Genomic DNA, 27,601 nt, shown 5'->3' with positions numbered 1-27,601 from the left:
ACTGAGACGCACTGAGAGAAAGAGGAATAATTAAGAGGCATCTTCTAGCATGTTATTAGGCCACAGCTTTAGCTGGATGTAGGACCACAATGTAAAATAAGTTTGACATTCCTGGCATGGAGGGTTGGCATGAATTTTAAATATGCTGATTTTGCTTGAATCACATTTATTGTTATGTGTATGTGCAATCAAATAACTGTGGAAAAAGCTGTAACTTACAAACCACCAAAAACAATCCATTCATTTTATTTATACCTGAAGCACAGCCATTACCCTGTCTCAACCATAATGACATAGCATATACACCTTTACATATTGCAACAGATCATACAATTTCCTTTAAAAGTAAAATGACATGTTAAGTATTGCCACTTGACAGACATTTAAAGTCTTTTCAACTTCAGGTAGTGTTCGGGTAAAGCATGATTCGACTTCTCAGTTTGCGTGATTTTACTACCGAACAACAGGTTTCTATTTATTCTTTTACAATAGGGCTAGAAAAGGAAAAGATACACACAACTTTTGGACACACTTGTATAAAAAGTACACTTCATAATTGTTTTTCCTCTCTTTGGACAGAGAAAAAGTTTAAAGGTAAGATATTTACTAATAATAGGTAATAGTGCTTTAAAAATATAAATAACTGTAAAAAGACAAGTCTTCTTTGCAGTTTGACCTCATATTTAGTTATTTATGGGTCCCATTAATTACTGGTTAGAATTAAATGGACAAAAATACTGCATATTTAACATAAAACCACCAGTTCTCATGAATTGGCAGAATCTGCCGCATAAAGTTTGCAGCAGTGATAAATATAATAAAATAAAAGTATTTAGTAAAGATACAGTGCAAATATTGACTTTGACACACATTTCAAGTTAATACTTTGTGATCATTTATAATGGTACGGCAGTGGAAGATGTGACGGGTTTAGGTCACACACTATCTTATTGAGGCTAGAGATCTTCTCCTCCAGCAGGTAGTTCTTCTTCTCTGCGATTTTCTGACGTTGCTCAGTTATCTCCAGAGCCTTCAGCAGCTGGGCATTCTCCACATACAGATCTTTGATTAGTACGTCTGCTTTGCCGTTCTTGTGCAGCTAGAAAAGTCAAAGTAGATAACTGATTGTAATGGGTTACACTGCACGGCAATGTTTTGAATAATTTCAAATTGTTCGTAAAAACAAGGAGTTTAGTTATGGAGTTCCACAAGGTTTTGTACCAGGACCCATACTATTTCCCTTAGGTAGTATTATTACAGGATACATTTCCATTGCTATGAAGACTAAATGGAGTTGGAATTATCTAAGAAGACAGAAAACACAATATGGGTGTAGTTTAAATTAACTGTTATGTCGTTTAAATTAACGACATAACCTTTCTAATTCTAAATTCTGAGTTTCTTTAAATTAAACAAAAAAGAAAAGAATCTCTGTGGAATTCCCAAGCATCTCAGAGTGATGTGGAAAAACGAATTCATACATTCTTGGCTGGACTCCTGCAATCACTCATTATCAAGCTGCACTAAATGTTCCTCTTCACATATAAAGTAACAATGAGACCCCATCAGATCTCATCAGACCTCTTCTTCTGTGGAAAGAGCTCCAAATTGATGGAGGCAGATTCCCTTCTCTACATTTAAAATTGGATTTAAACCTTTAATGTTTGATTAAGCTTATAGTTTGGGCTGTATCAGATGACCCTGAACCATCCCATGTTGATACAGGCTTAGACTGCTAGGGAACCTCCCATTATGCACTGACCATGTTTCAATAATGAATATTATTAACTTTTGTCTGTCTTCTCCCACAGGTTGTGTTGCGTTGTCATTGTTACCATGTGCCCCCCCCCCTCTTTTTCACTTCACACTAGAAGTAATCGTGGCAGACGTTTGCCCCTGTAGTCTGACTCTACTGGAGGTTTTTTCTGTTAAAAGTGAATCATATTTCTCCATTGTCACCAAGTGATTGCTAGCATTTCTGATATTGTAGGATTTTACTTTATAATATAAAGCACAGTGCAAGACAGCTGGTGGGCCGGTGCTATATACAAAGTAAAAATAAAACCAAACTAAATTAATAAGTCTCCTTAAAGGTTGTGTTTAAAAATCCAAATTAGCCAATGTATAATAGATTTTCTTCAAAATGGCAGTCCAGCTTTGTACAGCACCTTAAAAACAAGTTAGTGGAAGCCAATGAACTGAAACTGAACTGACCTGGTCTTTGAGTTGAGCAACCTTCTCTTTAAGCAGCAGCTTGACATTATGCAGAGACAACTCAATTTCCTTCATTCGTTCCTCCATGCGCTTCATCTTCGTCTCCCTTTCATCCTGGGGAGAAGACAGTCAAGGACATCGTCAAACTGCTGCTGATGCAAGACTACCATATAAAATGAGTTTTTTCGCTTCTGAGTGGGTTACAAAAAATAAAAATAAAAAAAATTCACAAATGTGAGCGTGAGATGAGTCAGAGACACCATACAGACGGCATTTCTTGTGAGCTAGTTGCTTTATTCTTTATTAATGGATTTCTGTTACATTTCTAAAGAGGATGATTCACTAGAAAAATAAACAAGTATAAAATTATGACTTATATTCCAGATATAGCTACAAAAAATATTAATTAATTAATTAATGCATAAATAAAACAAACTCTAAACATGAAAAATAAATAAAATAAATAAAACCAATGTGCATCGTAGGAAGAAGAACAAAAATGCACTAAATGATTAAAAAAACCAAAACACGGACATAATGACACGCTGTACTAAAGACACACTACTAACCTCACAAAGATTTAATAAATACCAGCCAAACACTGAAATTAACTACCAAACATGTTTGATCAGTCCTTGCTTAAACCCCCCCCCCCCAAACAAACAAAAAAACACACACAAAAACAAACAAACAAAAAGATGTGATTCACTTTGGGTGCTCAGCAGCAACAAAAAATGCCCAGAACACAAATATACAGTAGAGGACAGTAGAGGACTAAAAACTTGGTACCTTCATTGAAAAATCTCCATGAACCCTGACTGCACACAAATAGCATCAGGTAGCATCACCTGGCAATAAGCGGTGTGAATGGTTTGATTGTTAGAAAAAAAGACTCAAAAGGCTGTCAGGCACCAACCTTGGCCCTTGATGACAAGATTTTTCCTCCGAGGATACATACATACCTTGTCATAAACCCTTTAAAGTTTTAAAAAGACACAAGTGCATAACAGTCATTCCCAGAAAGTAAACCCTGCATTGAAAAGACTGTCTGTGATCAGGATGTATAATGAATCCACCAAAGGGTCTTACCTCTTTCCAGTCTATATAAGCTCTATAGATTTTTATTTATTTATTCTTTTTAGAAAACATAGTATATCAACTGTCAATGCAAGTATTAGTGTGATCAAAATCCCATTGGGAAAACAAATCAGGAGCCTTTTCTGTGTCTTCCTGCCACCTAGCAGCAGTGAAATACAACTACAACTTCATGCCATTTATCTCAGGCACCACGAATGTGGGGCCCCATGTGGCACATTCAGATTTTTATTCCGGATACAGAGGGAGAGCAGAATGTAAGCAGTCTCTAAAGCGAAGAGCAGGAAATGACGCTGGCGTTACAATCCACCGATCCGCCGGCAGCTGTCTGCGTGTGCCGCCCGCTGCTCCGGCATCGCCCCCTGGAGAGAAAAGGCAGGTACACTTCACCAGGGCTCTACCCTCTAATCCTAAAGATGGGCTTTTTATGCCTGAGATGTGTGTAGACTACTGAATAAATTAAGATAGACGAACTAGGAATCCTAATACGAATGCAGATTTATTAATCTGCAGGATGTCAGCATTCCTTCTGTTCATACTGGCCAAGAAAACATCTCTTTAGTTTTGCGTTTTCAAATTTATAGTCCACTGTTTAAGCACTGTGGATTTGGAAAGTGGTATAAGCCAAATGAACAGCAGGACTAATCATACATACAGGGATCTCAAACTTCAATCAGTAACTGATCCCCACTGATGATGTGCTGAACAAAGATGTGGGCAAACTAGGACTAAGTCAGCAATTACTAAAAAAAAAAGAAAGAAACTTAATCTGCAAGTAAACTAGAAATGAAGTTTTCTGCAGATGTTGTGCATAATGTTTTTGTTGCTAACAAAGTCCACTGTGTTAATGGCAACCTGGTGATGATAGATGAAGGTGGAAGATGCCACTTACACGTATGATAACTATAAAAGGACAATTTGTATTTGTTGGGAAATGAAGATTTATGCAGAATGTGGGAGAAAACGTGAAAAAAGGAAAAAATAAATAAATAAATAAATAAATAAATCAGCCACCTCACCCAGATGATCACACCATGGCAACTACTTCAGCCTATTTCAACCAGCCTTCAAGGTTGAAAATAAAAGACAATGAATTCAGAAACAAACAAACAAAAAAACCCCAAAACAAAACAAAAAAATAGGTGCCGAAAGCTAAAACACCAGACCCATAAAGGAAAACTTCTACAGATATGACAAAAGGAGATGAAGACAGATGGGTGCCAAAATGGATCTACGACAGGTATAAAAAAAACAAAAAACAAAAACACAGCAAACACAGCTTTAATAAATAAAAGAAAAAGAAAGGAGCGGAAAACTCAGACAAGGAATGGAGGACACTCAGCTCAGGTTACACTTTTTTTTTGCTATGATGTTGAAAATGTTAGTGATGTCCAGTTTTTCATTAACATTTACAGCCACAAGTACAATATGAAAATGCTGTACATTATTTAATATCTGAACAAGTAACAGCAGTCAGGGAAATAAGGAGGTAAACACAGGTGCATCTAATCACATTAATGAAGGCCCTGTGAGTACACAGAACAGAACCTACATTAATTAGAAAAACCTGCGTTTAACTACGATTTCATGGCAAACTGAAGCTGCTGTGACAAAGGTCTATGTATCAAGTCCCATTAGAAAGTGAACCAGCATGAGAAGTGGTGCACAGGCTTCAAAGATTAATTTAATATTAACAACAAAAGAAGGGGAAAAAAAGTGCAATGTGATCGAACAAAATAAGTGTGAGAAAAGAACGTCAATCTATAAATGTACTAATGCAGTACTTATTTAATATATCCAAGCTTAGTTAAGCAGTAAACTGTTATATATTTGGTCGGGTTTGCCATTGTGGAAGTTCTGAATTGCACTGTACCTGCATGTTGTCTGGATCTTCACCACGGTGCTGTCCTCTGGGCATCCTGTGAGGTGATGGAGGCAGGAGTCCCATGAATTGTGCCTGAAAAGTCTGGAAACAGGAAAAAAATATTGTTTAAATTATTTTGCTTTCTTGTTAAACTGGTATATCCAAAGAAAGCTTTAAAGAAAAAAGCTGGAGTACCTCGAGCAGCTGTGTTGATAGTCGAGCCAGCTGAGCCTTGAGCGCCTCGTTTTCTTGCTGAAGGCTCTCCAGCTCAGTGCGTCTTTGTCCACCTTCACAGCCCTGAATGAAAAGCACATGTAATGAGAATTTGAGGACTTTATATAATCGGAACATTCGTTGGTTATAGTCAGCAGCATGAATGCACACCATGGTAAGCTCCCTTTGTGCTTCAAGCTCCTTCTTAAGAGAGAAGTTTTCCTGTTCCAAGGCCTTCATCAGGGAGGACTGACTCTGATGTTTGTGCTGCTTCAGGGACAGTATGGTAGCATCAAGCTGACGGACCTGCAAAACAGAAAAGACCACTCACATAACTAACAGAGAAAAAAAAAGAAGCAGCTTTTAAAAGCCTGCCATTTTTCTGTGGCGCCCGGCTCACTTTTTCTCTGGACTGGATGAGGTCTTCTTTGATGCTGCACACTTCTGCTTGAAGTCTCTCGTTTTCTTGCCTCAGTAGCTGCTGCTCCTGCTCCATCAGCCGAGACATCTCATCTCTGTACAGCTTCTTACTGTGATTCTGCAGACCGCTCGAGTGCAGGGCTATCTCCAAAATACGGTTCTGAGATTAACAAGGTCAAAAGGTCACAGTTTGTTCTGCCCTCAGCTTGTGTCTTTTACCTTACTATAGAGAAACAAAAAACTCACTTTATCTATAGCATTCTGCAGCTGTTTGTGTAGCAATGCAACTTCATGTTTTAGAGAATCCCTCTCTTGTTGCGAGACACGAAGGTCCGACTTCAGACGAGCACTTTGATGGTTGACAGTCTGAAGAGTTTCTTCCATAGTCTTGACCTTGAGTGGAAAGAAGCATATTAGTGCTAATTAATGGACCAAGTTTTTTAAGGAGATTTTTCCTAGCATAGGCCAGGCTGTTCTTACTGTTATAAACAGCAGTTTAATATCTGGTGTAGTCCCTGCTAATTTTAAGCATGCAGTAGTACAACCCTTGCTTAAGAAACCTGCCCTGGACCACACTGTATTGGCTAACTACAGACCTATCTCCAAGTTGTCCTTTATGTCTAAAATCTTAGAGAAAATTGTACATTGCCAATTGATGGACTTTTTAAATGAGAATGGTATCCTGGAGGTCTTTCAATCAGGTTTTAAAAACTTTCATAGCACAGAGTCAGCACTCTTAAAGGTTTTTAATGATATCCTCCTTACCTGTGACTCTGGTAATCATGTTGTTCTTGTCCTCCTTGACCTAACAGCTGCCTTTGACACTGTAGACCACAACATTTTACTGTCTCGCTTGCACCATCTTGCAGGCATTGGTGGTACTGCTTTGAAATGGTTTAGGTCTTATCTTTGTGACAGAACTTTTAGTGTTAACCTTTTAGGGCATGAGTCCTTTTCTGCTCCTCTTCAGTTTGGGGTCCCGCAGGGCTCAATTTTAGGGCCTCTGCTTTTTTCATTATATTTACAGCCCCTGGGAACCATCCTCAGAAGGCATGGAATATCCTTCCACTGCTATGCTGACGACTGTCAGATTTATCTGCCTCTGAAGCAGAAAGAGGCCTTCTCTATTAAGCCACTTCTAGCATGTCTAGAAGACATTAAATCTTGGATGTCCCTAAACTTTCTAAGGTGTAATTCAAGCAAAACTGAGGTGATTCTGTTTGGTCCTAGTGGACCTTGTGAACCCTCTGCTATGGATTTGGGACCTCTGGCAGAGTATTTTAAATCCGTTGTTACAAACCTGGGTTTTAAGATGGACAGTGATTTTAAATTAGACAGTCAAATTAGGGCTACTGTCAAGTCCAGTTTTTACCATTTAAGGCACTTGGCAAAGATAAGACCTATTTTATCCAGGCCGCATCTTGAAACGGTAATCCATGCTTTTATTTCATGTCGTCTAGATTACTGTAATGCTCTGTATTGTGGAGTTAGTCAGCATCTTCTCTCTCGTCTGCAGCTGGTCCAGAATTCTGCTGCACGACTTTTAACCAAAACTTGTAAAAGAGAGCACATAACTCCCATCCTGGCTTCGCTCCATTGGCTGCCTGTATATCATAGAGTTCATTTTAAAATTCTCATGTTTGTTTTTAAATGTTTAAACGGTCTTGCCCCAACTTACCTCTCTGAGCTTCTGCATCCTTACTCACCCCCCAGGTCTCTCAGGTCAGCTGACAAGCTGCTCCTGGAGGTACCCAGGTCCAAGAGGAAGCTCAGAGGGGACAGGGCCTTCTCTATTGCTGCTCCTAATCTGTGGAACAATCTGCCCCAGCACATTAGAGAGGCCCCTTCACTGTCCACTTTTAAAACACATCTTAAAACCCATTTTTACTCCTTGGCATATGACACAGTCTGACCCGATTTTATTGATTTTATTGTTTTGATCTAATGTGCTGATTTTATTGTTTTAAATGTAATTCTCATCATCATTTTTTTATACTATTTTATTATTGTCTTTGCTATTTGTGCTAATTTTATTTATTTTCATGTTATTTTATTAATCATTTTTATATATATATATATTTTATTTATTTTTATATTATTATTTTTCTTATTTTTTTAACATGTTCAATGTATCACTTTGGCATGTCAAGTGTACAGCACTTTGTGTTCGGCTGGGGGCTGATCTGAAAGTGCTATATAAATAAATTGCTTGCTTGCTTGCATTGTGTGCTTTGCTAGAAATCTCTATAAATTCTATTAAAATGCTGAGAAATAAGCCCACTATACCCCAACTATTGAAAAATTCCCAAACGATTTGTCATTTATCTGGCGACCGAGTGAGATCCTTTAGGCTACAGCAGCCTTACCTTCTCTTGAGCTTTGGCTAGCTGGTTGCGCAGCCCTACAGTCTCCTTATCCACACTCTTCCGCTCCTCTACGAGGTGGCTGAGGTGACTCTCCATTGTGCCCACCGTGATTGCCTGACAACCAAAAGACACCTACAGGTGTAAGGGAAGCAATCTTTTGCATAACTTTAATGGTAAGGGCAAATAACACCCAAAGATCTCAGCAGATCACAGCTGGCTTAAGGCTAGAAACGACTTAGTTTGTATTTTTTCCTGCATCTTAATCATTGCAGGTATTCAGAGATGGGGATGAGCTTGGGTCAATTAATTCTAAGAAGGGGTGGTGTTAGGAAGTTCTTAATATTGTGTCTGTGTTATATTATGGTGGAGTTGAATGTGAAGTGTTTTGGTGCCCATAATCTAATGCTCACCTTCTCTCTGAGGTTAGAGAGCTTCTGTGACAGCTGGATATTCCTCTCCTCCAGCTGTGCAGTGTCCTCCAGAGCTTTGGTCAACTCTGCCTCCAGAGCAGACACACAAGCTGCCAGCTAACACAAAACAGCCACCAATTAACTACCCGCTACCACCGCCACCACACCGTGGCGACTATCAGCTGGTCATTAAACGCCGTTTACCTTGTTTTTCTCTTCAGCAGAAGCAGCTTCCCTCCTCTCATTTTCCTTTATCATTTCTGCCAGCTGCTGTCGTAGACTCTCCATACCGGCAGTATTTTGGGCATTTTTCTCTGACAGCATCCCATTCGCATCCTCCAGCTGCTGACTCTGCAAACGCAGCTCTACAATCTGTGGAGATTCATGTTTTTAAAGTAAATATCTTGGTCCAAATAAATCGAATCCAGTGTGTAAGGACAAATTGGTTTCTTTTGTATATTTCAAACTTTTTTGTATTTATCTTTGCATAACATCACCTGTTTTTGGAAATTCTGTGATGCTTTTTGAGCTGCTAGCTTCTCTTTCTTCAGGTGCTCCCATGTTTGTCTGTAATTAAGTGTGAGAAGAAAATGTGATTATGCATTAAAACAAACTAACAAAAAAACCCCTACTGTGGTGGTTAGCCGCAAACTATATTTGGTGCTTCTTACGTCAACTCTTGCTGGACTTCCTTTAAGTCCTCTTCTTTCAATGCAGCGATCTTTTGCCTGAGGATGACGTTTTCTTCAGCAAGACGACTGGCTTCAGATCTGGAGACAAAAAGTCAGAAAAATAAATTCAGTGAAACTGCAGGAATCCATCACACACGATGCATGTTGAGTACATATGAGAATCAAACGGATTGCAGCACACCGATTATAAACAACTCTACAGTTTACACACACTAAACGACTTCTTGCTTTTCCGCTGATGACCTATGGGGACAAAAACTGTCAGGTTCTGCTACAGAGGGTTTAGAAGCTCAGTCGCAGCTAGAACTTCACAGCACTAAAGGATGGTGGTAACACCGGCCACAGAAGACAAAGGGATCCTAATTTTCTCCATGTTACCTATGAGCCTGCGTCACTTCGTTTAATGTCTGCGACTTGTCTTGTAGCTCTGTGATGGTTCGGTGAAGTTGCGTGTTCTGCTTCTCCAACTCCTTACAGCAGTCTTCAAGATCAGTCACTGCATCAACATTAGCCTCCAGCTCCCTATCTAAATCCAGAAAAGCCTCCACTGAGGGGCTCTCCAGTCGTTCAGCATCTAGGCCAAAGGCTGAAAGAATCCCGTCCTGCCTTTCTAATTCGCTGAACAGCTCAGACAGTTTAGTGTTTTCTTCTCTCATCCTGTTGATCTCATCCACAAGTGAAATTTGCTGCTCTTTGAAACTGTGGAAAATATTGATCCTACTCTCAAGGCTCCACACCCTTTTCTCAAGTTCACCATTTTGCTCCTTCAGTTTGGTATTTTCACACATGCAATCTTCATACCTAATCTGAAGATCTGTCATTTTCAAGGCCTTCATCTCCAGCTCTTTGACATGCTCCATTAACAGCAACATTCTAACTTTGAGGCTGTAGTTTTCCTCTAACACCTGGTGCCCAGCCTTGATCTTTTCATTGTTATGAGCCAGCAGGTTCTCTAGTATTTCCGTCTTCTGCTGAAGCAAAGCAATCTTCTCATGCAGGAGAATGTTCTCCTCTGTGGTCGTATTATAGAAAGCCTGTAGTTTCAGCAAAGACTGCTGCTCACAATCAGAGTCTTGATCCACACATTCATGTCCACATTTAACGTTTTCCCCCTTTAGTTCTGCGAGTAAATGTTCACAGTCTGAATCTGGGGAGTTATTCAGTAAACAGTTAACCTCAGCATCCTCCAGACACGGTTCACCAGGGTAACCTGTCTCCTCCAGCGTTGAGGGCACAACCACAGTCTCATGATGCTGCTCATCTTCCTGGGAACAGCTTTCAAACCCCACTGCTGCAACATCTTGAGGATTGTTCTCTTTAAATAATTCAAGAGTTGCTTTGTTCTCACCATCTTCAAAGGCCTCAAGTGATGAGACGGGCCCGCATTTCATCTCTGGGAAAACTGCTTCATTTGTGTTTTCTGTGGATTCGGACTCAGGGTGATCAGAAGGTGCCAACTCACAGCCTGCGTGATAAAGTTCAGCTTGCTCGGGGAAATCGGTAACATCAATATCATCACCACATCCCTGAAACCCATCAGCATTTGCAGGCCACAATTCATGAGTCTCTTTCATATCTTCTTGCACGATATTTTGTCGGAGTTCTTGGTTTTCACGAGCACCCATTAACTCCCCGTCTCCCCGAATGTCACTGGTAGCAGAGCCATCTTCATTGTTTGTGTCAAAAACATCCACGTTTTCAGTGGCTTCCTCTCCTGCATACAGAGTCCCCGTTAGAGTCTCTTCATCGCTATCTTGTCCATCCAAAATTTCAGGTGTTTCTTCACCAAATAATGAAACACATTCTCTGTTGTGTAGCATCTCCTCCATAAATGTGTTCATCCCTTTCAATTCCTTCATCTCTTTGTCTTCCACTTTTTCCACAGAAGACGAAAGCTGTTGGACTTCCATCTCCAGCTCTTTAACTCTTACTTTAAGCGCATCTCTCTCTGCTTTAAACTCTTCTGCCTTAATCTCAACTGCATCTTTTAACTTTTGCTCAAGAATGGACACACTTTCCTGTAGCTCACGCCTGTCAAGCTCAGAGTCCACTGCGGCCTGCTTAAGAAGCATCTCCAGCTCTTCGATCTTCATCTTTAAATCATCGCACTCATTTAAAAGTTCAATCCTCTCTGCTGTCTGCCTTTCTGAAATACAAAGCATCTCATTGTACTTTGACTCAAGTTCTGAATTACTACTCAGAAGTTCTTCCCTCTCCTGTTTAAAATCATCGACTGTTTGATTCAACAGGAGCTCTGTCTGAACAAGAAGATCATGTTTGGTTTTCAGGCTTTCCTGAAGCCTGTTATGGAGATCATTCAGCTGCTTGCTGAGCTCTATTTCTTTGGTCTGAGCCTTGCTAATCAAGTCATCGAGCTCATGTTGCAGCTGCTTTTTCTCTTTCATTAGTGCTTCCATTTGCTCTTCGTGAACACTTTCTAGCTCCCCTCTTTCTTTTGTCCACTCCTGATTTACTCTCTGTCTTTCCCCCTCCGCTGCCTCCTCCATCATTTTTCTTTGTTCCTCTGCTCTCTCGAGAGCCTTCTGCATCTCTGCTTCCCATTCGAGCTTCTGCTTGGCATGGCTTTCAGAAAGAGCCTCCAGCTCTCTTTGGTAGTGCTGTTCAAGTTTCAAAACATCAGCCTGAAAACGCTGTGCAACAGATTCCTGATCACAGGAGAAACGATCTTCCACTTCTTTGATTCTCAGGTTGAAACTGATCTCGATGTCCTTCCTGCACATGGTTATTCAAGGGTGGTTACAGCAGCAGTTTGCAAAGTATTGCATTATAATTGCTGACAATCCTCAACAAAGGAGGCTTAAAAAAAAAAAAAAAAGCAGCTTAGACACCTTATCACTTAGCAAAATCTTGTTCGATTGTTTGGTATTACTTTAGAGGATTAACACCACTTTTATGTGATGTTAGCTTGAGATTAAGGCTGAAGAATAAATTTTGATAAATTTAATTAAGTAAAATGTTGTTTCTTACCTCTCCTGGGCGATGTCATCTCGTAGTTTGTCTAACATGGCGCTGAGTGTGTCCCTTTCCTCTATGTGCTTGACACTCAGCTCCATCACGGCTTCTCGATGGCTCTCCTCTAGATGTGCCTTCTCCTCTGCTATCAAACTTTCCAGTCTTTTCTCCACCTCCTCTCTCTCCGTCTCAAACTTCTCCCTCTCCTCATTTATCCTATCCTGGATCATCCCTTCATAATCCTCCTCCAGTTGGAGTCTCTCCCTCTCCCACTCCTCCTTCAGCTTTTTCTCCCTCTGCTCAAACTTCTCCTGTATTTGCGACCTCTCCTCGAGTATTTTTTCGAGCAGCGCCGCCTCGTGATGCTCCTGAAGCCGAGCTCGTTCCCTCTCCCACTGCTCCCTCAGACTGTTCTCCTTCTCTTCTTGCTCCTTGACGAGTCTCAGCATCTCTTCCTCCAGCAGCATCTGTAAAGACTCGCCGTTCTGCTGATCCAGCTGAGCCCTCTCTTTCTGCCACTCCTCTGTCAGCATCTTCACCAATTCCTCACGCTCCTCCTCAAATTTCAATTTTACCTCCTCTAGTTTATCACTTAGTTTCTCCTCATGGCTTTCTAGCAACAATTTCTTTTTGCTTTCCCAATCATCTAATAATCTCTTCTCCAAATCAGCCTTTTCCTCCTGTAATTCCTTTCTCTCCTCTGCTAGTCTGGTTTCAAACAGCTCTGCATGCTCATCCTTTAGTTTCTTAAGCTCTGTGGCATGTTGAGTCCTCAGCTTCTCAATCTCAGTCTGAAGACTTTCATCTGTCTCTGTCTGTTGAACTCTTAGGGTCTTCAGCTGTTCTTCCAGGTCTGCAGTGCGAGTCTGGGCCTCCAGCAGCTGGTTCCTTAGTTTTACCAACTCCTCTTCTTGCAGGTTCTTAAGCTCTTCCCTTTCCTCTGTCTGTTTCTCCTCCAGTAAACTCCTCTCCAACTCTACCTCCTCCAGCTGGCTCTGCAGCTCCTGTGCATGGCTCTGAATGTTGACCATCTCATCTCTTAAAGCCTGAACCTCCTGCTGGTGGAGGTTCGCCAAGGCAGCTTTCTGGTCTTCATGGTTCACCCTCTGTTTTTCCACCATGTTGTTAAATTCATTCATCTGTATGGACAAAAGAGTTAATTATTTATATAAACCTTGTAGTTAATTTCTGAATAATAGTCACACATTCCCTTTCCCCATATTTTATATATAATAATCATTTTTATTTATTTATTAAAGCACTTGAGAGTGGAGATGCAGAGGACCCTGCAGAGGTCTCACCTCCTGATTTCTTTCCAATTCTAAAACTTCTCATTTTCTTCAGCAGATTTATGCATTAAAAACTGATGGTGCTAGCAGACTAACCTTGATTTCCAACTGGTTTCGCAATTCCTCAATTTCACGTAGGTGCTGCTCCTTCAGCTGCTCCAGCATCATCTCTGCTTCTAGGCTCATACTGAAAGGCTGAACCTCCTCTGAACCGAGACCTGTGAGAAGTCAAGTTAGAAGTGAGGAGTTGGTTAATATTTGACAAAGGATAAAAAAAACAAAGGAGGACAACACTAATAATAAAAAAAACACCAATAAATAACCTCTAAATAACCAGTGCAAACAGAGTTGCAGCATAGAAGCACGAGTCAGTTATCAGTGCATTAATTTATCAGTACATTTAAGTGTTCAGGACCCAGTTAGTCTTTAGAAAGAAATAGTCTCTGAAGCTATAGGTGTGCACTTTGGGTGATCTGTATCGTCTGCCTGAAGGCAACAGTCCAAACAAACTGTGACCGTGGTGAAAGCAGTCCTTGATGTTTTGTGCTCTTTTGAGGTAGCGTGCAATGTCCTCCAGGGATGGCAGCTGGCAACCAGTGTTTTTTTTTTTTTTTTAATTCTTTGCTGTTTGTACCACTCCTTGCAGCACCTTTTTGACTGCTACAGAGCAGCCAGCATCCCACACTGATGTGTGTTTTGTTGCTTTTCCTAAGTAGTCTCTGATGTGCCTTTTTCCCTGTTCTAGTAATGTTGTCTGACCAGGAGAGGTTCCCTGATTGGGGGAAACCCAATTCAAAGGACCTTACACACGCTACACACTTCCTACTAATGCAGAATGAGACTGAGTCATGCCTTTTCCTGTAGTCCATTATTAGCACTTCGGTTTAAGTAGTGTTCAAAACCAGGTTGTTTACCGACAGTTGCTGTAACTCACCTCTGCATGCTGACTCATCTTCACCTGATATCAGGCCAACAGCAATTGTGTCACCAATGAATTTAATAATACTGTTCCACGATAGGTCATGTATGCAGTTAGTCCTCTTTAATGATTCTGAGCACTATTTTACTGCACTGTTACACTATAGGCTTACCTGGGTCAGACTCCATTCCAGGGCTTTTACTCTCCAGCTCCTCGGAGAGAGGTTTCTGACAAGACTGATGAGTTCGTCCGAGGCTGTGGAACTCCTGCAGCTCTGACTGCAGCTCATCGATACGATCCTGTAATTCCTACGGAATAAGAGTACTTAAAGTTAAACATCTGTGTGATGTCAGCACATTCTACACGCTCCTGTGTGAAAGAACAGTGTCTCGTAGTTACCCTGCACTGAGCTTCATAGCCGCTGCGTAGCTGTTTAATACGCTCCTCTTGGAGGAGGAAGTCTGCACTGTTAGGGTCCAGATCACCAAACTAAAATAAGAAAAGATCATATACTAATCATCATGCTAGCACAGACACAGATATTAAAAAAACAAAAACAAAAAAACAATAGCAACCCAAACTCAAATTGCAAGCAAAAAAAGTGAAAGTCAATATTATGAAAATCCATTATATAGCATCTCAAAATGTGTCTGCACCTTATCTTTCATAATGTTGTCCAAACTTTTCTGGAGTTTGGTAATTTGGTTTTGAGCATCAACTAGTTTTTCATTGCAGTCCAGTAACTCCATCTCCAGACGTCTGTTCTCCTGAAAATGAACAACATCATGATTCTTATATTTTCAAATTATTTTTTTGGGATAAAGAACATAGTGTACATTAGAAACACTGACATATTCCATGCTTAACAAAATAAAAAACAAATACACTTGCACACCATGAATTATTCGGTTACCTTCACCGAGATGGAGAGGTGGTCTCGGAGGAAAGATTCATCCTCCCTGATCTTCTCGATCTCTGCTTCCAGCTCGTCACGCTGCAGGCAAGCCTGCTGCTGAATCTGCTCCATCTCCCTCATCAGCTCAGATTTTACTGCTGCTAGCTTCTCTTTGTGGTCCTGCTCAAGCTTCCTGCAGATGATCATCCACAGCAGACAAACTCAAACACTTAATATATATTACGTAACAAATTTATTGGATCACATGTCATAAAAAAAAGCAAGAAAGCACAAATATTTTAGAAATCTGTCAAAAAAAAAAAAAAACAAACAAACCCAAAAAACTAAAAATAATAATAATAATATTGTAAGTCACTGAACTTTAACTGAATTCACATTTTTAAGCTCAAATTTGAGCTGGCACACCAAACTTTGAGAGTTCAGATATTAATCAAGCAGAACCATTAAAGAGGATTTTTCTGTTCAGGAAAGTAAGTCAATTTGGCATCTTAAACACAAAAATATTAAAGTGCTTTATCATTTTTGTAAAACACAGAATTTTAAAAGTCATGGATAAAAACAATAAAAATACTTTACTTTTAAAAAAAATGTCATTTCAATTAAAGAGCTTGCTTGGGAAATTAACCATTATAAATACAAAAAATTATTTTGTAATTACCAATACTGTTAATTTAGGGCAGCTGTGGCACATTGTGTTTTGGTCTAGTACATTTCATTAACACTGCAAGTAGATTTAATATTTGCTCTCAACCTTTCTTCACAAACATTTAGAGTAAACAAAATTTCTTAGTTAAAGTAAAGCAAGCTAAACAGGCTCAACTGCAGTTTATCAATGAATGAAATCCATACAGATAACAGACGTAATAAATTAAAACCTCAGGAATGAGGCCTCTAGGAGACAGGTCCAAAATTTAAAAAAAGTTAAACAGGACAAATGTGTTTCCAAACCTTCCGTTTAGTCACTGGACTTTATAAAATTTAATAAAAAGCATCTCAAAAGACGTGTGGTGCGACTGGAATGATAAATTACCTGAGATTGAGGTTATTCATGTGCTCAATTGCAGAGTGATGCTCATCCACCTCAGTGGCAAGCTGCGTTTTCTGCTTCTCTGCTTTTTCCAGATCAGATCGGATTTTCTCTTTCTCTCTGAGCTCTCTGTCTACACGCTCTCTGAGATCAGAAAAACCAACAGGAACAATAATTGTACACGAGTTACACGGCACGATAAACAAAAACAACAATCCTGCTGTTTTTTAAAAATATTTATTTTCAATTTCAACACTATCAGCTTTAAGTAGTTCACAATCCACTTAATCATGGATCAACAAATCGTATTAAGATCTGTATGAGCTGTATTACGATGATGACTCATACTCACAGGAGATATCTGATCTCAGCTTTGAAGCTCGCTAGTGCCGCTTGGTGAATCCCATTCTTAGTAACAAGTAGCTCATTTTCAAGTGCCATGGTGAGATCACCAAGACTCAGTTTTCCATCCAGCTCAAAGTTCAAAGCCTGCAAAAACAATTTCCAATTAAAATCCTATTTTAAATATATTCCAATTATATTTTGAAGATGAATTCAAAGTCAACAACTTTGTGAAACACTGTCTGTTTCACCATAAATAAACTAAGAAGAGTAAGAAGTGTAACTTCAGTAATGTACCTGCAGGATCTCAGTGCTGTTTTCTATTCCGTCTTCTATCCAGGCATCCAGGATGTACTCCACAGGAGTGTAACCGGTGCCATCATCAAGAGAGGAGAACAGACGCATGCCAATGGTGCTGGTTAAAGAAGAGGGCGTAGCTATCCTCCGTCCCCCCTCATCAAAAGGCTGTAGGTAGAAGAAAACAATTTTTTTTTAATACATCATAGCAGAAAAAATACAAAATACTACAGAGATTGAGCCTTTTCTGAATTTCAAAAAGCATCAAAAACAACCCTGAAATTAGCCCCAAATCTCCTAACACGGTGAAGCTCAAACAACAAATACCATACCTGAGTAGAGTGATGCCGTTTAAGCTGTCTGTAGGGTGTTGAGGCTGATGGCGTGGGGGGTTTGTTGTGGTTTGCAACCCTGGATACAAACTCCTGAACAGTCATCATTCCATCGGCAGACAGGCTTAGGAGCACATCTCCATTCACCTGATATATATATATTTAAAAAGAAAAAAAAAATAGAAAATGCAAGATTTTTTATTAATACCTTTACACTGCATTTACCTGAGTAAAACCAAATAAAATGCAACCATCTTTAGGTTATCAGAAAATGGTTGGAAAAAGAAGACGTATCCAGCGTAGAAATACGCTGGGTAGAAAAGAACTTGTTGATGGCAGAGCTCAGAGGAGAATGGCCAGACCGCTTTAAACTCATAAGAAGGCAACATTACCTCAGTCATTACAACCAGGGTACGCAGAAGAGCATCTCTGAATAAAACACGTCAAACCTTGAAGCACATGACCACACCTGGTGCCACTACTGTTAGCTAAGGTCAGGAAACTGAAGCTACTGTTCACATGGGCTCACAAAAATTGGACAGTAGAAGACTGGAAAAACATGGTTGGGTGGTAGAATCAAAATTTGGCACAAGCAGCTGTAGAGCATGGATCCGTCCTGCCTTGTATGAACTATTCAGGCTGGTGGTTGTGTAATGGGGAAGATTATCTTTGCACACACCAAGCCTCTTAGTACCAACTAATCATTATTTAAACACCACAGAGTATTGTTGCTGACCATGTTCATAACTTTTTGACCAGAGTTTACCATCTTCTGATGGCTGCTTCCAGCGGGATAATGAGCAATGTTACAAAGCTCAAATCCTCCCACACTGGTTTCTTGAAAATGAGTTCACTGTACTCAAGTGGTCTCCAAACTCATCCAGTCTCAATCATATAGAGCATCTTTGAGATGTGCAGCTGACAAATTTTAAGCAACTGTGTGACGCCATCATGCCAACCTGAACCAAAATCTCTGAAGAATGTTTCTAGCACTTTCTTGAATCTTTGCCACGACATTTATAAAGACCGAAGCGAATTCAAACCGGTGTAAGCAGTTAGTTTATATGTAGAAGTGCAGTAATTAGTTAATGAAAAGACAGAAAATTTGCTAACAACTTTAGATGATAAAGTAATAATCTCTAATAAATCATGAAATTTGTGTCTGTTGATCCGATTCCCTTTAAGATTTACTGCTGGGAACATGATTAAGTACCGTGCCAGAGGTTGCTTAGATGAGGGACTATCTAAATTCTGGGGATCTTTTCCGTGTTGCAAGGCTATCATGCCTTTTACTAGGAAAAAAAAACAACATTATTATCAAAGGCTCTTAAGTTATTTAGAAGTTTTGAAGGACCTTTTCATATCAGTAAAAATAAAAAAAAAGTAAAAGTCTGTGGAAGATAAAAAAAAACTTTTTTCTAACCATTATAAGAGCCCTCAGAAGAGGAGGGAAAAAGGGGGGGAACAACAACAACAAAGAATAAAGATAAAAAAGACCAAGGCAGACATGGTTATTTTAAATCATGGGTAATTTCAAATCTCTGCATTTTTCCCTTTAACATACCTCCAGACCCAAATGCTCACAGAGAGCAAGCAATTCACTGTGACCAGCACATCTGTCCCATTGTATCGCCATCTCCTCGCAGGCTTCACGCAGCCTCTCCTCTAAATGAGTTGATAGGGGAACAATGGATCCCCGAGGCGTGTTCGGCTCATCCGGGTTCCAGAGATGCATCTGACCTGCACACAAGACAAAAGTTAGATCATGCATCAAAAAAAAAAAACAAAAAAAACCCAACAAAACCAAACAAAGCTATGTCCTGTATTAAGTAAAATGTCTAAAATTAATCTGAATCTGATGTACCTTCTGCCTCATATTCCTCTGTGCTTGAATCGTGAGCATTCCAGCGCTGAAACAAAAACATATAAAAGATAAAATAAGCTATAATCAGTTCTGTTTGGAATCAGTTAACCATTAAAATATCTACTGAGAACAATTGTCCCAACCCCCCCTCTGATCTTCTCATGAGACAATCAGCTGAGAGTGTGTGTGTGTGTTCAAGCATGGTTTTAAATCAGACAAGTTTGAGTCTGAATGCAGGGGGGGGGGGGACTGCAAAAAACACACACACACACACACACACAGGACCTTTTGTAATAGCACGGGCCCTGACGGGGGAGGTCTGGAGGACTGATTTCGGCACCAAAGAAAATGTGTTGTGCACACACGTTTCTTTATTTTCTATTATAGACAAATAATAAAGAATAAAATAGAATAGAAGAATAGAATAGCATAGAAATCAAGCAAATAAATCAAATAACCTCAACCATCTGCAATTTCGAAAAAGTATTTACTCAAAATTATTAAATTTAAGTTATTGCTGACAACTAGCCTCACAAAAAAGGTTTTAAATGATTTTCAATTTGAAAAAATAAAATAAATAATTTCCTTGTGAAGAAATATTGAAGACCTTAATCGCTGATCTCCAACTCCGAACCCAGAATTCCCACCTATTGTTTGGGAAACCAGCAGTAAGGGAATGAAGAGCAGATGGGATTCTGCAAGTGGCGTTTTGATACATGAAGTGTGGGCATCCAGGAGGGAAGGGGTAACGGAGCTCATTGTTTCCCTGACACAGGCCTACAACCTCCTCCCCAAGCAGCAGGCCTGCAGCCTCTGAGGCAGAGCCCCCTGACCCAGCCCCATCTGCTGGTCCCCAGGCCGGATACTTTCAGCATTGTTGCAGCTACATTATTCAATGCCAAGACGCGTTTCAGTTCAGCATCTCCAATAGTGTTTGCTTTTGGGCTGCTAGGCATCTCTGGGTGGAGTCAGAGACAATACACAGAATACCAACATTTCCATCCAAGCTTAAATTTACCACCATTGCCCTGGTGAACACTTGGAGGAGTTTCTTTTACTGCAGCCCAGCTTTGCAAAGTTCTGCACAACTAACTGAATACTAAAGGCATTATTTTTATAAGCATTTGTCAGAAGGTTCAATAAACACTCAGAAATGTGAATTTTCTGGCAATTATTTCATAGTTCAGGCTTCACAGGGTTAAACAACCTGTTAATTGACTATGTATCGTCGTTCGGAGCGGATTTAAAGTAAGCTACTAATAACTGAAAATCTCTGCTGTATGCTATTTGTGAGAAAGGACTGCGTGTGGAAACATGTCAGAAGTGAGTCTGATTAACCAAGAAACAGATGTAGAAGATCAGAGTGGCCACACACCCACACCATTCAACTGTTCACGGCCATAAATGACCTGATAATAAAAACTCTGTGACAAGTCTCATGTCCCTTTCCTTTTCAGCATGTGCCAAAAACACAGGATGTACATTTTTAAAACCTCCTATTCTTAAACCTCTGCATAGCCGCCAGCACATAAATCGCCTGATGAAGTCTGACGTTACACAAACACTGTGGTTAGGTGTTAATTACTCAAGGCTTATCAAACACTAATTATCCTCACAATGTTATTTACAGACAGTACTAATTTGTTATGCAACTAATAGGACCTTGTGAATCTTGTGTTGGAACGCTTATATTACACTTCAGGATCTGCCCTGCATGCCGCTAAGCTGATTAGCTAAGAATAACGCCTGAATGCCGGCCCGTGGCTGCTGGGAATCACGCAAGGACAGGAAGCGATAAGGATGGCACTCGAGATGAAAAACCGATCGGTCTCAGCCTTTTACCTCACGTTTCCTGGGAACAGCTGAGTCATAGTTGTCCTCCAAATCCTCCTCGTCGGCTGGTTTTACGTGTGTGGCTTCAGTCAAGTCTGAAATAGGCTCTATTAACTCTGGTGTGGAACGGCGGCCATAACGTTTACCGCCCTTCACAAACTTTGGTTTGATCTCAGGAGACTCTGAGGAAAAATAACAAGAAAGTGTCAAATAATACGCATAGAGTATTTATTTGCATAAAAGTTTAGCACAACAAAAACAGGAAAAAAAAAAATGTGATGACTAGCATTTAGCTGAGCCTCCAGTATGTACTTCTCCAAATAACTTCTCTAAATCTTGTAACTTTAGGATCTTTTCAAAGCCACATCTGTTTCAGTAAAACAGCCATGAACTAAATGTCAACCTTTAGAGAAATTAACAGGAACCACATAGGTTCAATATACATCACGCTTCACTGACAGGCATAAATATTGACAATGTAGTATTTGCTTTGATGAGGTCCATTCTTTATGTTGTCATATAACAAGGATCTTACACAATGTAACGATGACAGATCTGTAAAGAAACTGAACTTGCATCCAGCCTCTTCTGTCATCATCTACACAATAAGTAGCATGGTAATAACATAAGTCATTTCAAAGACTTGCTTTGGGTCCTGTGGCTGTGCATAGGGGCTTTTCCACTTACACAACTAGGTGAATGAGAAACATAAATTTCAACTCAAGTTAAGGGCACAACGTCATGCTCTGTGCCTTCAGGACGATGCTGCAGGCAGGTTTGTTCAAAACATTGTGCACAACCATCAAGACTTTACCTGGTTTTGGCAGGACTTCCTGTTCTTCCTGAGGTGGCTCGATGGATGAAGACAAAACCAGAATAAGAGCATCCTTGAACTGTTCAAAGTCAACCTGCAAAAGAATTAAAGAAATACGTCTTACAGAAAGTTCATGAAATTCCTTACAATGGGTGCTATTCTCTGTGGGTGAGGTGGAGTCTGGGTGTCTGTGTGGAGGAGGGTTTGAGCAGGAGCAGCAAGGTCACATTTTAAGAATCAGCAGCTGCCAACCCTGAATATGGTGATTTTCTTTGTGCTGCGGAGGTTGACGGCTCCCCGGTTTAGATGGTGTTGGAGGGGAGGGGGATACTTGGGGCTTTTTGACTTTATTGTTGGATGCCGTGAGTAAGCAATCATTTAAGCGGCCCCTCTGCTAGCATTTACCCCGCCCACTAACACCCACACATGCCAGACAATAGCCACCCGTCTGTCTACACGCTTACATACAAACAAACATTCATGCCACTAGTGCTGGGCGATATGGAAAAAATATTTATCACGATATGAATTATTTTATATCACGATAACGATATATATCACGATATACGACCTGACCTGTGGTCATCTGGAAAGTACGCAGTCTGTAAACAGCGAGTGCCGAGGGTGCAGTCTTTGTTTTGAGTTACCGTAAAGTATGTCGCAAATCCGGGTGCACGTACAGCAGCAAACCACGAGACGGAGTTTCTTTGCGAAAAATATCATTTTTTTTTATACCATATTATTTACTTGCATAAAGTTAAGAGCATGTATAGTGAGAAGACAACACTAATATATTTGCCACAGGCTATTTAACCCTTTAAGACATACCATAGAACCAAGTCCGCCAGAGCTTATCTTTATGTTTTTACATGCTGTAGTGCCATTTGTGGGAGTATTTCAAGTTTCCATATATCAATACAACCGTTATAGCCAAAATTTTAATAATATGTATGCATTAAGTCCATAGTAACTACATAAATTGCAAAAACTTGTAGTGCAATAAACTACAAAAAAATTGAAAATCGTTTTTTTGTTTTTTACATATATTTCTAGTTAAAAAAAAATTAAGCGGTGTATCCCTCAAAACTGTAAATACAAAAGTTTGCAACCACGAGAAATTTATTTTGAGTGTCTTCATAGTTTTATTTTTGAGATACACTAATTTTTATATACTACAGGAAAAATGAAAATAAATATTATAATGCATCAAAATAAACTATTTCCAACAGTGTAATTTGAGTTCTAAGCATCCCAGAAACGATACAGAAAAACAGTCAAACATGTCTTTTAAAAACACCAAACATAGGCTTATAAGGCCCTTTAGCGAAAATGACGTCACTTCCGGTTTCGGGCAGGTAATGGCGGACGTGCGATAGTTCGCGCTGACGTATATGCCAACGTAGGAAGTCTTATGAACGTCGGCAAAGCGTGTTTCTGGAATATTGTGTTTTTGTTGCTGCAAGTGCTTCTTATGCAATTTTTGCAAAGTTATATGTGGAAGGAAACCGTGACCTTGGACAAGCTAATGGCATAAGATGTAAGTACAACTCCGGTTTCACATGCAAAAGAAAAATTATTGCACTACCTTATGTGGTTCCAGTTCTACAGGGATTTAAAAATAGTTAGGTAAAACGGAGTGTACCTGCTCCGACCAGTTGTAAAGGGTTAATTATATATTTCATGTAATAATTTATAAAATTTGGGTTAGTACGATATAAACGATAGAAGACAAATGGCACGATAGACACTTTTCTATCGTCCACACGATATATATCGTCATATCGCCCAGCACTACATGCCAGCATGTGGAGTTAAGCTGTTTGGATACGTCTCATCTTTATTTATGGGTTGAACTATCAGAACCACTGTCCTTATTTTTTTTTTTAATACATTTCCAAATGGCCCCCCTCTCAAATAAAAGTGTGTGTGATCAGCACATAGTTTGTTGTCTTGACACCTGGGTCAGAGCTGACCAGGGGTTGGTATCTTAAGCAAACAATGAAATGGCAAATAAATACGAAAAATCCTGGCCTGCACAAGAAAAGGGGCACAAGTAATACCTGTTCTACCTCATAGCTGTAGCTCAGGAGGTGGAACCAAATATCCTCGGGCAAGATACTAACCCCAAGTTGCTCTCAAATTAATGTGTGTAAATGGTAGATAGAAAGCACTTACGTTTTACTAATCTCGTAAATCCATATTTTAGTCACAACAGAACATACTGAAATATTATTATTATTTAATGACAAATACTGGCTTTTAAATGTCAAAATCAGCTACATGTCTCTGAAAAAAACCCAAAAACAAAAACGTTGCCAAAGGCTGACAAAGGAAGCGTTACGAAAAATAAATAGCTGGAGAAACTAATTAGGTTATTTGGTAACAGGTCACATAACATAACATAACATATAAAAACAAGACCATCTTAGAGGGAGAAGCAGAGTTTCTCAGAAGTAAAGCTGGGCAGAGGTTTACCAATACACAAAAAAAAACCCTGCATCTACAAAATTTTTATAATATTGTTCCCAAATCCAAAATTGGAAAAACTTTGAATATCTCATAATCTACAGCATGTAGTATCATCAAAAAACTCAAAAGACTCAGAGAATCTGAAAAAAAAAAATCTGTGCACATGGGACAGGCCAAAAATCATTACACAGCATGAAATTGGGATTGTAGCATATATTCAACACTAGTAATAGAAATGAATATTGCTGCATAAATAACAGCTTTTTAACAAGGGGGTGTGTGTCTCATTTCCAACCAGGTAAAGTATAATTTCAGACTTCACATTAGCAGTATGACGATTGTTTATGATGAAATGGCTGCTTAGCAGCAGTGGAATAAACTCACCCTGGCAGTGAGGCGGTCCTGGCTCTGGAGCAGAGTCTGGAGAAGAGCTGGAGCGGTATCATTAAGGTGCAGCGACTGACAGAGGTCGGAGAGCTCCTCTGGGCACAGAGAGCCACAGCCGCTAGTGTCAAAGCTGTTAAAAACTTCTTTCAGCCGCTCCTCGTACTGGTCCTGCTCTTGCCCGTCATCCATCCCACAGGACAGCACCCTGCCCTAAAGAAAGAGTGAAAGAAATGTCATACTTTCCATTACAACTATTGGGCCTCTCGAGGATGATATGCCAGACAATAGCAGGCAAGATAAAGGCAAGACATTAAAGTACCTTGACAGGATTTACATATTCAGTCACAGTGCTAACAGATACTCACAAACAGGATGGCTTCATCAATCTCAGCAGCATCTGTTCTTACCAACAACTTCATCTGAGAGCACTGCCCTGCAACTGAGCTTTCAACGCACTGCTCCAGCCTCATTTGCAGTGGAGGCTTTAGGTAATCCAATTACAATGATTAGACAAACGGATAAACTGATAGACACGAAGATATCCGACAACAACCATGACTTTCTTTTGATTCATTAAATAAATAAAAATGAATCTTAATTTATTTCACTTTGATCACCAAATAATTTACTTTTTTAAGTATCTATAAGCATTTAGATTATATGCTATTGAAACAGCTAATCAAGAAAACATTGAATACACAGTGGCACCAAGCCAAGTGGACAGAGCAGCCAGGGACTAATTGAGAAAGTTAGACCAGAGCAGTGTGCCAGCATTTCCAGACTGGCAGATTCAGTTACACATGGACCAAGTTTTTGTGTCAATTGGGTTGCATCATTTCTCTAATTGAAAAACAACAGAAGCAAATGGACAGAGAGCGGCGCCTCAAAACACAAGTCTGGAGTTCAAGTCAGCTGTAAGCCACGTTTCCCTGAAGTAATGATAGCAATGCAGACAATCAACCTTGGCGAATTATCTACAAGGCTAATATTTTAATGTGGGATTGAAGTAAGAGAAGAAGCTGACATTGGTCCAAAGCAAAAAGACAGAGTCTTACTAACTTAAGCAGTGACATAACTTCCAGACACAACAGCTGAGGTCAGCCGCATGAAGCTTACCAAAGGTGATGCTTAAATTGGGCTGAGCAGAGTTAGAATACATGTTTCTATTTTTATTTACATAAACTCTAATAAGATTTGTCTGTTTGTTGCATTATTTAATTTGTACTGTCCACTTTTTTCTTGAATTTCAAAAATACGATATTTTGCCACCCTCCTTAGGTGTCTTTGTGTTCTAATATTTTATATATTTTGATCACCTTACTTCAGTTTGTCCTAACATAATATATATAGATGTGCATAAGACAAATTCAACATAAAGAACATACCAGTATGTCTAATGAGTTGAAACTCCCCACTCAGGGCTCATCTATACAATAGATATGCTGCCTGACCCTTTGCTCTTCCAGCTGCTCTCACTGAAATCATCAAGTGCTCGGCCAGGTGTCCCCCCACACTCCAGACTCGGGGTGCCCATTCACTGCACACAATAGGCTGTCCGCAAAGGCCAAGTCACTATTCTACATCTGCACATTTGAGCAGCTTATGGCATGCAGGAAAATAATGGTTCAGCAGTATGGCAGCTTACAGAAAACTATTGTTTGGTAAACCTGCAGAGCAACAGGGCGACAAACAGAAAGCAAAAGCAAGCATTGGGCAACTGCTTAGGACCGCTGTATTTTACATGCATGACTCCTGAACAGATTCTTACTAAACAAAAATCTCTTTGCACATCTTGCTGGCATTGTTGAACTTATTCAGGTTTCTGCAAACAAACTTCTGAGCCAATTATCCAAGCAGCCCTTCACCTCAAGCTTGGCCACAGAGGCTCAAGGTGGCTGTGGGTCGACAGCTGCTGTAGCTTAAGAATAAAACCAGTTCATATTAGGAGGGAAAAAATAGGTTAATCCTAGAACCATCCCAGCATTCACTGGTCATAGTGTCACTAAAAGATTTTAGCCAGTAAAGATAAAACTTAAAAACCTGAGGACTGAACTAGAGATGAAGGAACTAAATTTTAATCTGTTTTCTCTGAGGACTTGATATTCTCTCTCTATACAAACCTTCTGTCCAAAGAAACTACATAAAGATAATTCCCATGTTCCCATTTTCTGTAGACATATGTGAGAAAGTTTAGTAAAGGAATAACTTTGAAAACCTGCAAACAATCCATCTCAGTCACATTTAAACAACTTTGGGTGAAATGTGAGGGCAATTGTTGGTGATGCAAACTGCAAAACTGCATTTTATTTCCATTAGCGCGCTTACTTAACCCCATTTAAATCAAAATGGAAAAAAGTTAGCAATCAGTTGCAGCTCGTGTATGTTTTGCTTCACTGACTTTTCCCTGTCTTCATCTAAGTAAAGATTTAAAGTCACTTGTGAGAATAAACTAACTGTAATGCAGTTTAGCTAGCTTCACCAGTCATAAGGAAAGTGATGCGCTATGCTAACCGCGCTAGTTCATTTGGGAACGTGAGGGAACACTTTTTTTTAGGATGAAAGAAGCTAAGTACCCCGAGCTGGAGAAGAGAAAGAAAGAAACAAAGAAATGTCTGAGAAAAAATAAACTCACCAAAGTGTCGAAACTTTGCGGACAGCTGGCTCCTTCCTCGAGTGAAATTTTCTGATTAAACACACCTCTAAAAAAACCTTTAAACTACAACATTTCTCCCGCTACAGCGCAGGTAAACCTTCCGCTCCGGCAAGTTTGACGAGCAGCTAATTTGTCGATAGCAGCATTTTGTTCCCTAACATTACCGAGAAAGTAGCTGTCAGGGTTTTGCTGCTGGCTGCTTTGTGTCCGCG

At 39.8% G+C, this 27,601-nt stretch overlaps 1 protein-coding gene across 5 annotated transcripts; it reads right to left on the bottom strand.

Moving 5' to 3' along the window:
• Window positions 1-230: 230 nt before the first annotated feature.
• nin (ninein (GSK3B interacting protein)) lies at window positions 231-27,601 on the bottom strand. Of its 5 annotated transcripts, none has more exons than XM_063497361.1 (29): window positions 27,369-27,601; window positions 24,734-24,946; window positions 21,881-21,974; window positions 21,076-21,248; window positions 19,234-19,279; window positions 18,934-19,109; window positions 17,370-17,516; window positions 17,038-17,205; window positions 16,751-16,887; window positions 16,402-16,542; window positions 15,369-15,543; window positions 15,112-15,222; window positions 14,855-14,944; window positions 14,628-14,763; window positions 13,633-13,754; window positions 12,263-13,386; window positions 9,653-12,007; window positions 9,254-9,352; window positions 9,080-9,149; window positions 8,787-8,954; window positions 8,583-8,699; window positions 8,173-8,286; window positions 6,053-6,199; window positions 5,787-5,966; window positions 5,558-5,692; window positions 5,369-5,470; window positions 5,183-5,275; window positions 2,215-2,328; window positions 231-1,099 (listed from the first exon to the last, which is right to left on the bottom strand). In XM_063497361.1, exons 2-29 carry the CDS (start codon window positions 24,923-24,925, stop codon window positions 893-895), a joined length of 6,933 nt encoding a protein of 2,310 aa, XP_063353431.1. In that variant the 5' UTR covers window positions 24,926-24,946; window positions 27,369-27,601; the 3' UTR covers window positions 231-892. The 5 variants fall into 5 exon arrangements, with proteins under 5 accessions (XP_063353431.1, XP_063353430.1, XP_063353432.1 ...); XM_063497360.1 differs by lacking the exon at window positions 27,369-27,601 and adding an exon at window positions 25,102-25,181; XM_063497362.1 differs by lacking the exons at window positions 8,583-8,699; window positions 27,369-27,601 and adding an exon at window positions 25,102-25,181.

Source organism: Pelmatolapia mariae, linkage group LG16_19, assembly GCF_036321145.2.
Source record: "Pelmatolapia mariae isolate MD_Pm_ZW linkage group LG16_19, Pm_UMD_F_2, whole genome shotgun sequence".
NCBI classification, from domain to species: Eukaryota; Metazoa; Chordata; class Actinopteri; order Cichliformes; family Cichlidae; genus Pelmatolapia; species Pelmatolapia mariae.
Note: the sequence above shows the minus strand (reverse complement) of the source record. Positions and strands in the feature narration are given on the sequence as shown.

What these genes read in the sequence shown, in the direction of transcription:
- nin (XM_063497360.1), bottom strand. Translation starts at nt 25,155, where the DNA reads ATGAAGTTGTTGGTAAGAACAGATGCTGCTGAGATTGATGAAGCCATC. An exon ending in AGAGGAATATGAGGCAGAAG is followed by an intron (nt 19,110 to 19,233) that starts GTACATCAGATT and finishes TCTTGTGTGCAG; the next exon opens with GTCAGATGCATCTCTGGAAC. An exon ending in TAGCCAAAGCTCAAGAGAAG is followed by an intron (nt 6,200 to 8,172) that starts GTAAGGCTGCTG and finishes TTTCCACTCAAG; the next exon opens with GTCAAGACTATGGAAGAAAC.